This window comes from Rutilus rutilus (assembly GCF_951802725.1).
Source record: "Rutilus rutilus genome assembly, chromosome: 10".
Taxonomy (NCBI): domain Eukaryota; kingdom Metazoa; phylum Chordata; class Actinopteri; order Cypriniformes; family Leuciscidae; genus Rutilus; species Rutilus rutilus.
Window position 1 is genome coordinate 479,752 of NC_140215.1, and position 12,572 is coordinate 492,323.

Sequence of the window (12,572 nt, forward strand, 5' to 3'; positions counted from 1 at the left end):
ATTCACATTACGTGAGTTTTATGTACACCAGAGTCCAGAAGTGACGTCCAGAGGGATATCTGCTTTAATGACTCTACTGGTCTGATTAACCCATCAAAATATGAGGAAAATATTACATTTTTTTTTAAGTAGGCCAATGTCAGCTTTTGAACACTACTGTACGCCGCACTTACAGCCTCTGCAGAACGTCTAATAATTTAACTGGACTTTATATGTGACCCTGATCACAAACCCAGTCTCGAGTCGCACGGGTTTATCTGTGGCAATAGCAGCAACACATTGTAACACACTGTAACACACTGTAACACACTGTAACACACTGTAACACACTGTAACACACTGTAACACACTGTAACACACACTGTAACACACTGTAACACACACTGTAACACACTGCAACACACTGTAACACACTGTAACACACACTGTAACACACACTGTAACACACACTGTAACACACACTGTAACACACACTGTAACACACTGCAACACACTGTAACACACTGTAACACACACTGTAACACACTGTAACACACTGTAACACACTGTATGGGCCACAATTATCACTTTTTCTTTTATGCCAAAAATCATTAGGATATTAAGTAAAGATCATGAAGATATTTTGTACATTTCCAACCATAAATATATAAAGAAGGTGTTTGTGTGAGTGAGTGCAGCACAATCGCCAACTTAAACGAACAACTTTCTCAATGTGTAGATTTTTTTGCACCCTCAGATTCCAGATCTTCAAATAGAAGCATCTCGACCAAATACTGTCCTTATTATATTATTATAATAGCTTATTTATTCAGCTTTCAGATGATGTATAAATCTCAATTTCTAAAAATTGACCCTTGTGAGTGGCTTTGTGGTCCAGGGTCACATTGTGCATGAAATAACATCAGTCAGTGGTGTGTGTGTGTGTGTGTGTGTGTGTGTGTCAGTGGTGTGTGTGTGTGTGTCAGTGGTGTGTGTGTGTGTGTCAGTGGTGTGTGTGTGTGTGTGTGTCAGTGGTGTGTGTGTGTGTGTCAGTGGTGTGTGTGTGTCAGTGGTGTGTGTGTGTGTGTGTGTCAGTGGTGTGTGTGTGTGTGTGTCAGTGGTGTGTGTGTGTGTCAGTGGTGTGTGTCAGTATGTGTGTCAGTGGTCTGTGTGAGTGGTGTGTGTGTGTCAGTGTGTGTGTCAGTGGTGTGTGTCAGAACCTGCTGAGCCGTCTGGATGGTGTGGTGTGTGTGTGTGTCAGTGTGTGTCAGTGTGTGTGTGTGTGTGTGTGTGTGTGTGTGTGTGTGTGTCAGAACCTGTTGAGCCGTCTGGATGGTGTGGTGTGTGTGTGTGTGTGTGTGTGTGTGTGTGTCAGAACCTGCTGAGCCGTCTGGATGGTGTGTGTGTGTGTGTGTGTGTGTGTGTGTCAGAACCTGCTGAGCCGTCTGGATGGTGTGTGTGTGTGTGTGTGTGTGTGTGTGTGTGTCAGAACCTGCTGAGCCGTCTGGATGGTGTGTGTGTGTGTGTGTGTGTGTGTGTGTGTGTGTGTGTGTGTGTGTGTGTCAGAACCTGCTGAGCCGTCTGGATGGTGTGGTTCTCCAGCTCCAGCATCTGGAAGCCCTGCAGAAGAGCTTCCTCGGTGGACTCGGGGAGAGTGGCTGAGAAACACGAGCGCAGAGAGCGAGACGTCAGGCCGCAGATGTCCTCGATCGGCAGCTGAACAAACATTCACAAATATTAAACATTTACTGTAATATTTAACAATAATATTGATCTCCTGCACTGACACTATTATATGAGAGCTGAACTGAGCTGGACAATGACATCACGCTTTTCTTCAGAGCCGCTATATATAAATATATATAAATGAACTAAATTAATAACTTTTTTACAACAAAAATGAACCATCACTGAACTTCCTCAAGCTGGACTTTTGTTAATAATAAAACAAACTTTGTTGCATTATTACAGTCATTAGAGTATTAGTAGACCTTCTGCTTAATATCTGATAACACTTTACTTTGATTCTCCCATCAGATATTGTACTGACTACACGTGTACCCGACTAACCCGAACCCAACAGCACTGATACTCCAGAGTTAGCGGATCATCTGCTTACAGTCAGTCGAGTGTCTAATGTGGACTTGAAATAAAGTGTAACCATTTATTAAGACGAAGGAACGTCTGTTACAATAGATTTTTAAAGAAATATGCACAAGAACAAATAGTTTACAAACTAACATTTGACAAAAAAAGTTTCATTCAGAGGCTTATTAAAATAGCACACTTCAAAAAAGAAAACATTGTAAAAATCATTATATTTTTAAAGGTTAAAATGACTTAATATCTCATTATTAATTGTAATGTTTTTTGTTATAGATGTGACAGATATATATATACTTGACCCTAAAATATAAAAAGTATATAATATAAAAGTATATAATATAATATAAAAATATAAAAAGGAAGTTATATATTTATGTACAACGAGTGAAAAATGTATATTATAAATATGTGTAAAATATTATTTGGGAAATATTTAGTCCTTTCCATTACTTTTCCCTACACAATCTAGTACTGTACTGTTAAAGGGATTTGTTTATTTATCCATTTATTGTTTTAATCTAATTTCTTTGTTTATTTAGTTGAATCTTTTTATTATTATTTTATTTATTTTTTTACACATTTACCCTGTTTTTCACTAAACCTTCCCCCAGTTTAAACCCCCTTATTTAGGTCAAGGGGTTCTGCTGGTTTGTGAAGCCTTGCTTAAACTAAACTTAAGCACTTTCAATAGTTATCAAAGTTAAACGCAAGTCTTGTTTAGCTAAACAGACTCATTTGCATACTGGAAGGTGTTAGACGTGGCAAGCTTCCACACACTAACAGATCATAACACACTAACCCTATCTAACCCGGGCATGAGCTGATCCTAGTGCACTACAGAGCAGAAGTGTGTGTGTGTGTGTGTGTGTGTGTGTGTGTGTGTGTGAAATGCTAGCAGACAGGCTACACCTGCACTACAGAGCAGAAGTGTGTGTGTGTATAGAGAATGTTGTGTGTGAGATGTTAGCAGACAGGCTACACCTGCACTACAGAGCAGAAGTGTGTGTGTATAGAGAATGTTGTGTGTGATGTTAGCACACCTCAGCGGGAAGAAGCGTCTCTTCTGCGGCTGCGCGGATCTCCAGAACCGAGTCGGTCTGTTTGTCCGTTAACGGCGCCATTGGATCCGCGCGACGGTCCCAGTGTGAGAGTTTCTCTCGGGTTTCTTTATCAGTGAGTTCTAGGAGACTCTGTTCTGTGGAAGACGCCATCATGGACAACAACACTCGACGTCACCTACACGGACGCTACTTCCGTGTGGGGCGGAGTCTATGCGCCGGCTACCAATCAGTGAACGGCGTTCACTTCCTCGTCACCATCAGATAATAAATTCATTTAAACAACGTCATTATATTTCAGGTATATTAAAATGAAAAGAAAATAAACAGAGTAGCTTTGTAAAGTATTATTGTAGAAAATATATTCTACTAAATATATATATATATATATGACTTTTTAATGATTTTGAAAGTCTCTTCTGCTCATCAAAGCTGCATTTATCTGATCAGAAATACAGTAAAAATAGTAAAATATAATTCTACTGTAAATCAGCTGTTCTCTATGTGAATATACAGTAAAGTGTAATTTATTCCTGTGATCAAAGCTGAATGTTCAGCATCATTACTCCAGTCTTCTTCAGTGTCACATGATCCTTCAGAAATCACTCTAATATGAGGATTTGATGATCAAGAAACATTTATGATTATTATCAGTGTTGAAAACTGTTGATCAAATAGATGAGGAGAGAAGAAGAGACATTAAAAACAGAAATGTATCCAAACTTTTGTCTGGTACTGTGTGTGTGTGTGTGTATATATATGTATATATATCAGTATATATCAGATTTTAATGATTGGAGCCTATAAAGCTTAACTTAAAAAGCGTTTCATTATAATCTTCTTCAATATTTGAATCTTCTATTGTACATCACAAATATCTGAATATTTAGAGGCAATCATTCACACTGATAATGGGACAAACTATTTTATTATTCTAGGGCAGGACATTTTTGAACATTTTTTTTAACTCAGGAAAAAAAAAATCATTTGAAATACAAAATATAAGTGTAACACTGTACATTGAACAAGATTTTAGAAGCATTTCCAGAAAAGGGCAAAAGAAAAGTAAAAGTAAATCATGCATAAGTGCAGCAGGAGCTCCTCAATCTGCAATAACACATTTATAATAAAACATTGATTTATCGTTCAGCCGATCGTTAACGAGCATCCCTTTATCAACACACGCCTCAGTTAAATAATTACTCCACTATAAAGGATATATATCCATACTTTCATGGCACACATGATAAGCAAAGCGGGACCAAAAATAATCATTTTAGAAATTAAATTAATCAAATGAAACATCACAGTTTTCCTGCAGAGTTGCAGAGTAAAGGTCGGACACACAGAAGTGCAGGTTTCATAAATGACTCTTCAGAACAGCTCAAGTGTTCAGTAACTGCATGTAAATTACTCATTATTAATGACTCATTATTTTAATAAGATTGGCAGAAGTTAAAGGGGGTGTGTGTGTGTGAGAACTGTTCATGTATTCGTCACTTTCTTTATTGCCAATGTGTGAACTAGCTCGTTTCCGCCGCAGAATACACAAATAAAACAGCTAATTGTGACTTTTTATCTCACAATTCTGACTTTTTTCTCAGAATTGCATGTTTTTATATCACCAATTCGGACTTTATAACACGCAATTCTGAGAAATAAAGTCAGAATTCTCTTTTAAAATGTTGAATTCTGTGTCGGACACGAGCTTCCATCGTGAACATCTCGTGAGGAAACCAAGAAACGTCCTGGACTCTCCGGGTCGTCTCTGAAAACCTGTCGACTGAGGTTTAGGTTCATAACAAGGGTTCCTCAATCCTACACACACACCCTTTAAGAGAATTTTGTACAAAATTGAATTAAAAAAAAGGGAAAATAACCTTATTTCCGAGATAAAACAGTGTAAACTGTGAGTGTCTATATCGTTTAAGCACTGAAGAGGGAATCAAACATTTGCTGTATTTTTCTTTTGTGCACAATCACTCTGTTGTTTGTGTACTTCTATATCTTCATTCAAATCATTGTGTTTTCTGATATTGAGGATCAGAAGAGTAAATGGTGTGATTCCAGTTCATGAATAACATCTCATACTAAAACCCTACAGAACGAGTAAATAAAGTGAGTCGAGGTGCAGGAGGCAGAAGAGTCATACATAATTCTGCTCGGATGTCGACTATTAGCATTCAAGGTGCTTAATTATGGGATGTAGGTCAAGCGAGTATTATGAGGTGAACCCGGGAAGAGTATAGTGAACTATATGTGTTTATCTGTGCCGTTCTGCAGGTTTTACACCGGTGTTAACATGCATCTCATCTGTCAGGAGAAACACGGCCCTGTTCAGCTCAACACAATAATATAACTCATATTTATCATCATACGCGCTCAGATGAGTGATTATATTAAGAACTGCAAAAAAAAAATTGTATGGCAAGTTTTCTGAAATGTTTAAATATGCAAATGAGGCATTATGCGTATAATGAGGCATTATGCTAATTAAAAAAGCACTCATTTGCATACATTTCCAGAGCAGAAATCATTGGATAAAACCAGATTCATAATTCACAGAGGGGATTATTGATTTATCTTTTTATCACTGCATTTTTGCTCTTAAATACTGTCAACCGACAGAAAACATCAGGTGAATTATATCTGAACACCTTCAGTGTATGAATATCAATAAAACTGTAAAGTTTGGTGTGTGTAAAGAGATTTCTGACTGCGTTGAGATTGAAACTGACCGACGCGAATAGATAAAGTGCAATAAAATAAACACTTTAAAGTGCATTTTCTTTCCACTAATCTGAAAAACACATTATGAAAAGCCAAATAGCCAAAAAGTCTTGAAATTGAGCAGTGCATGAAAATAAAAATATTTTGGCCTTAAAGGGACAGTTCACCCAAAAATAAAAACTCTCTCATCATTTACTCGCGCTCATGTCGTTCCGAACTCTCCTTCATCTTTAGAACACGCATGAAGATGTTTGAATGAAGTCTGAGAGATTTCTGTCCCTCCATCTGAAGTCTGTTCACCCAAAACTCGTTTACATACATTCATAAAGAGATGGTAAAATAACTCTTGATCCAAGTCTCATTCATATGGATTTATTTTAGCATCTCTTTATGAATGTTCTGAGTGATTTCTCAGATTTCATTAAAAATCTCCTCATTAGCTTTTCTCAGATGAAGGAACATCTTACAGGTCTGGAGCGACATGACGACAGAATGATCATTTTCAGGTGAACTGGCCCTTTAAATCTGCACTTCAAGCCAAGTTTGCGGTTTTCCTGTGGGATTAGGATACTTGTAGTAAACGCTTGCAGTTTAAAGATACACTGACGTGTTTTGGCCTGTTTTTGATTGGCGTTTGCACTGGTTCTGGTACACTGATGTGTTTTGGCCTGTTTTTGATTGGTGTTTGTGCTGATTCTGGTACACTGATGTGTTTTTGATTGGTGTTTGTGCTGATTCTGGTACACTGATGTGTTTTTGATTGGCGTTTGTGCTGATTCTGGTACACTGATGTGTTTTTGATTGGCGTTTGCACTGGTTCTGGTACACTGACGTGTTTTGGCCTGTTTTTGATTGGCGTTTGCACTGGTTCTGGTACACTGATGTGTTTTGGCCTGTTTTTGATTGGTGTTTGTGCTGATTCTGGTACACTGATGTGTTTTTGATTGGTGTTTGTGCTGATTCTGGTACACTGATGTGTTTTTGATTGGCGTTTGCACTGGTTCTGGTACACTGACGTGTTTTTGGCCTGTTTTTGATTGGCAAACGTGCTGATTCTGGTACACTGATGTGTTTTTGATTGGCGTTTGCACTGGTTCTGGTACACTGACGTGTTTTGGCCTGTTTTTGATTGGTGTTTGTGCTGATTCTGGTACACTGATGTGTTTTTGATTGGCGTTTGCACTGGTTCTGGTACACTGACGTGTTTTTGGCCTGTTTTTGATTGGCGTTTGCACTGATTCTGGTATATTGACGTGTTTTGGCCTGTTTTTGACTGGTACACTGACGTCATCTAAACGCATGTTAACAGCAGGCGTGTGACGGAAGCTCGTGACGTGGGTTCAGTCGTGCGCGTCGCCGGTCTCCAGGTGGTCGGGAATGGGCAGCCCGGTCAGGACGGTCAAGCACTTGTTCCACACGCTGAAGACGGGGCAGATGGGCTGAGAGAAGGAGATGTCGAAGGTGTGGAGGTGCTGTGTTCCTGCGGCGTCGTAGAACGCCAGCGACCCGGAGTCGTAGTCCAGCAGAACGCCCAGGCGCCGCATGTGCGGAGACGGCTCGATGGGGAACTCTTTACTGTTGTGGCGCACGGCCCACGAGGTGTTGCAGCGACTCAAGACCCACGACGTCGAGTCCTTCCCCACCCATCCGTGTTTGGGAGCCGATTTATATGCGATACCAATCGCAAACCTGAGAGAAATGACAGAGCATCAATACAGAGCTATCATTCCAGCTGTAACATTTACAGTTCAGATCTATTAGGAGATTCTGAACAACGTCAGATCTGCTCACCAAGGCTGATACAGAACAGTGAAATATTATTACAATATAGCTAGTGCTGGGAAACGATTCATCGCGATTTATTGCATCCAAAATAAAAGTCTGTTTACATAATATATGTGTGTGTACTATGTATAATTATTTTGTATATATAAATCGTCTCGGTTACATATGGTAACCCTCGTTCCCTGAGGGAGGGAACGGAGACGTACATCATGGTGACCGACGAATAGGGATCTCGCTAGAGAGGCCAAATAAACTTAGAGTGAAACTAAAACAAGCCAAACTCATTTGCATCAACTGTGCAGCCTCGCATCGTGGGAGCCAAGCCTGAAACAAAGCCAGGGCTGGGTCTGCCTCCTCCAGGGGCAGCGCTTGCAGGTTCACTACCTGATCTCTAAAGGGAGTGGTAGGAAGCTTGGGCACATAGCCAGGCCGGGGTCTCAGTACAACATGGTTGTCACCCAGCCCAAACTCTAGGCACAATTCGTCGACCGAAAATGCTTGCAGGTCCCCTACCCTCTTGATCGAGGCCAGTGCAATCAGCAGCAAAGTCTTCAAGGAGAGAAGCTTTAAGTCTGCTGACTGCAAAGGCTCAAAGGGAGCATCCTGAAGTGCTCGAAGCACCAGGGAAAGGTCCCAAGAGGGTATGGAGGGGGGTCGAGGAAAGGAACGCCCTCCTAAGGAACCTGACGACCAGGTCGCGCTTTCCAACTGTTTTGCCATCTATGTGGTCATGATATGCTGAAATAGCGGCAGCATGTACTTTGAGGGTGGAGGGAGACAGCCTTCACTCCAACCCTTGCTGCAAGAAGGAAAGCACTGACCCTATCGAACATCTTCGGGGGTCCTCTCTGCGAGAGGAACACCATTCGACGAACAGGTTCCACTTCAAGGCGTATGCACGTCTCGTAGACGGCGCTCATGCAGAAGTGATGGTGTTAAGTACCTCCGGGGATAAGTCACCTAGAACCTCCACATCCCGTCCAGGGACCAGACATGGGAGTTTCCAGAGGTCCGGATGCGGGTGCCATAGGGTGCCCCGTCTCTGAGTTAGAAGATCCTTCCTCAAAGGAACGAGCCAGGGAGGGACTGTCACGAAGAGCATGAGTTCTGGGAACCAAGTCCAGTTGGGCCAATAAGGAGCCACCAGAAGGACCTGCTCCTCGTCCTCCCTGACTTTGCACAGAGTCTGTGCAAGTAGGCTCACTGGGGGAAATGCCTATTTGCGGAGGCCCCGGGGCCAGCTGTGTTCCAGTGCGTCCGTGCCGAGTGTTCCCTCGGTCAGGGAGTAAAACCGCTGGCAGTGGGAGGTCTCTGAGGAGGCAAACAGGTCTACCTGAGCCTCCCCGAACTCTCTCCAAATCAGCTGAACCGCCTGGGGGTGGAGTCGCCATTCTCCCGGGAGCACAGCTCGTGACAGCTCGTGGGCCACACGGTTGAGCACACCGGGGACATACATGGCCCGAAGCGACTCCAGAGGAGGAGATGGCGGGTGAGTTGCGACATGTGGGCGGGCGAGTTGCGACATGTGACGGGAGCGTAGACCACCTTGGCGGTTGATGTACGCAACGGTTGCAGTGTTGTCCTTTGAACGTGTTCAAGTAGTTCAGCACCGACTGAGCGCGTTGCTCTGTGAGGCGCGCTGTCTGTGCGACCGAATCCAACTCCATACCGAGAAAAGAGATCCTTTGCACGGGGGCGAGTTTGTTCTTTTCCCAGCTGATCTGAAGGCCCAGCTGGCTGAGGTGCCTGAGCACGAGGTCCCTGTGTTCGCATAACTGATCTCGAGAGTGTGCTAGTATGAGCCAGTCGTCGAGATAGTTGAGAATGCAAACGCCCTGTTCTCTCATGGGAACAAGGGCCCCCTCCGTGACTTTCATGAAGACACAGGGAGACAGGGACAGCCCGCAGGGCAGGACCTTGTACTGATATGCTCGACCCTCGAACGCAAAGCGCAGAAACGGCCTGTGTTGTGGAAGAATCGAGAAATGAAAGTACACGTCCTTCAGGTCGATCGCTGCAAACCAGTCTTGGCTCAATCGAATGCATTCGAAAATGCGTTTCTGCGTGAGCATTTTGAACGGTAGCTTATGGAGGCTCCGATTCAAAACTCGCAGGTCCAAGATCGGTCGTAACCCAGCACCTTTCTTGGGTACAATGAAGTAGGGACTGTAGTGCCCTGACCTCATATCGGCTGGAGGGACCGGCTCTAGTGCGTCCTTCGCCAGTAGGACTGCGATCTCCGCGCGCAAGACATGGGCATCGGCTGCTCACACTGTAGTGGAGTGGATGGCCCGAAACTTGCGGGGACGCCGGGCGAACTGAATCGCATAGCCAAGCCGAGCCTGATGGTCCGAATGAGCCAGCGAGATGGACTGGGGAGCACTAACCAGGCTCGTAGAGACCGTGCAAGCGGGACCAAAGGGACAGTAGGCGTACCCCGGAGTGGGGCAGCGAGGTAGAACACAGGGACTCGGCTCGGGAGGCTCTCTCTGGGAGGCGGCCCGTAGCGGAGTCTGAGTGTGCTGTGCAACACTTACCTGGTTCCACGAGGCAGGAGGTGCAGGAGGCGGCTTGGTTGCGTTCTCGAACTGCACACAGCTGCCTGCTGGCGATAGTAGAGGCGGATGAGAGTGGTGAGCTCAACTGGCTGCGGAGCGTGAGAGGGGTGAGGGCTCCTAGGGGGTTGGTTCCCCGAAGGAGACGCACTCACAGTAATCCTCAGGTCTCCCATGTCACTACCCGAAGCAACCCTCTGAGGGGGACTGGATCGAGGCAGAGGCACGGGGACTCCGCCCCTTTGCAGGAACAAGAGTCTCGACCGCAGCTCCGCGATGGTCATCTTCCCACAATGGGTACATGACTCACCCACAAAAGCTGCCTCAGTGTGTTCAATGCCCAGACACACGAGGCAGCGATTGGGACTTTAGGACCCAGAGGAACAGCTCATTTGCTCATATAGAGCTATAAGGCCATCTAGAGCCATGAAATATCATGTTATGTTATTTTATTTCCACAAGAGGTCAAAGACTCCCAATGTAAGATATTTAGAGCTGAATTAAAAGGGTTATGCATGAAATTGAGTTATTTTGAATTTAAGTTGAAAGAATGTGAGGAATGTGCTTAAATTACTCTTTATTTATTATTTATTGATCAAATCTAGTAATTACAAGGTAAATAAAATAAAAAATAACAAAACAAACAAAAAAAAGAGTAATTTTAGGGCTTCGGGTCATTTTGACCTGCGAGGGAAAGATGTGTTACAAAGTGCGAGGGTAAGTAAAGTGTAAAACGTGACCGGCGAGGTGTGTGTGTGTGTGTGTTACCATGTGCTCCCCCCGATCAGAACCTCCCAGTAGTGGCGTCCGCTGTCGATGAACACGTTCCCGGTGACGCCGTAGTTCCCGGAGCCGAAGCGCTCCTGAGCGTGGCTCTTCATGGACGAGGCTTCGTCGCGCTCCACCGTCAGACTGTCGTGAGAAACCTTCAGCTTACGGTGGGCCGACTTCGGGTCGAGCTTGAACGGCTGGCCTGAGAGTCAACAACAGCGTCAAGTCAAGTCTCCTTCATTTATACAGCGCTTTAACAGTACAGATGTTTCACAGCAGCTTTACAGTGATAACAGGAGATTACAGTAACAGAGATTGTTTAGGCTTTACAGCAGCTCTAGAATAAAGTTATTGTCCAGATAAAGTTAGTTTTGATTGATTCACTTCCGTTGTAAAGATCATTAGGTATTAACTTAGGGGCCGCTAACACACACCGCTCTCACAGAGAACAGAAACTTTTAATGTGTTCCGGCCGTTCATTTACACACAACTGTGTTTGCACGAGAGCACAAACTCTGAAACATGTTCCAAGGTGCAAGTTTTGAAAAATTTTGAAAACCGTTATAATCTCTGTGTAAACTTCAAAAACGTGAATGCATCTGTTGCCAATGACAGCGATTCACGGCTGAACATGCAGGAAATCCTAAAGCCTTTAATCACACTAACCATTAGTGTCCACTAACATCTCGTAACACTTTACAGTAAGGTTCATTAGTTAACATGAGTTACTGTATTAACTAATATGAACTAACAATGAGGAATATATTTGTTACTGTATATGTTAATCTTTGTTAATGTTCATTAATAAAAATTCATTGTTTGTTCATGTTAGCTCACAGGGAATTAACTAATGTTAACAAATACAACCTTTGATTTTAATAACGTATTTGTAAATTATGAAATTAATATTAACTAAGATTAATAAATGTTGTTGAAGTATTGTTCACTCTTAGTGAATTGAATAGTGTAAGTGTGTGCGTGTGTGTGTGTGTGTGTGTTATCTCAGAATAAACCCCTTCAGGTGTGTGTGTGTGTGTGTGTGTGTGTGTTATCTCAGAATAAACCCCTTCAGGTGTGTGTGTGTGTTATCTCAGGATAGACCCCTTCAGGTGTGTGTGTGTGTGTGTGTGTGTGTGTGTTATCTCAGAATAAACCCCTTCAGGTGTGTGTGTGTGTTATCTCAGGATAGACCCCTTCAGGTGTGTGTGTGTGTGTGTGTGTGTGTTATCTCAGAATAAACCCCTTCAGGTGTGTGTGTGTGTGTGTGTGTGTGTGTGTGTGTTATCTCAGGATAGACCCCTTCAGGTGTGTGTGTGTGTGTGTGTGTGTGTGTGTGTTATCTCAGAATAAACCTTCAGGTGTGTGTGTGTGTGTGTGTGTGTGTGTGTGTGTGTGTGAGAGAGAGTGTGTGTTATCTCAGAATAAACCCCTTCAGGTGTGTGTGTGTGTGTGTGTGTGTGTGTGTGTGTGTGTGTGTGTGTGTGTGTGTGTGTGTGTGTGTGTGTGTGTGTGTGTGTGTGTGTGTGTGTTATCTCAGAATAAACCCCTTCCGGCTGATGAAGACCTGATCCTGATCTCCCTGTCGGGT

The 12,572-nt window shown here is 43.3% G+C and overlaps 2 protein-coding genes across 5 annotated transcripts in view; both read right to left on the reverse strand.

Annotated features, from left to right (window-relative positions):
* The window catches only part of cog3 (component of oligomeric golgi complex 3), a 29,972-nt gene extending 26,628 nt beyond the window's left edge, over window positions 1-3,344 (reverse strand). Inside the window, exons 1-2 of the mRNA XM_084421687.1 lie at window positions 3,126-3,344; window positions 1,549-1,695 (exon numbers count right to left, since the gene is read on the reverse strand). Coding sequence (XP_084277813.1) covers window positions 1,549-1,695; window positions 3,126-3,299 — 321 coding nt within the window. The 5' untranslated portion in view covers window positions 3,300-3,344. The remainder of the gene's footprint in view (window positions 1-1,548; window positions 1,696-3,125) is intronic.
* A 708-nt stretch (window positions 3,345-4,052) lies between these two features.
* Window positions 4,053-12,572, reverse strand: part of mid1 (midline 1) — a 55,736-nt gene continuing 47,216 nt past the window's right edge. For 2 of the 4 annotated variants that reach the window (XR_014628921.1, XR_014628922.1), the window contains exons 9-11: window positions 10,982-11,186; window positions 6,843-7,562; window positions 4,053-6,526 (exon numbers count right to left, since the gene is read on the reverse strand). Coding sequence is in view for 2 of the 4 variants with exons in the window: in XM_084420909.1 (XP_084277035.1) it covers window positions 7,214-7,562; window positions 10,982-11,186 (554 nt within the window). In the remaining 2 variants the exon portion in view is untranslated. Of the gene's footprint in view, window positions 7,563-10,981; window positions 11,187-12,572 lie in introns of all 4 variants that reach the window. The other 2 variants (XM_084420909.1, XM_084420908.1) reach the window with 1 other exon arrangement.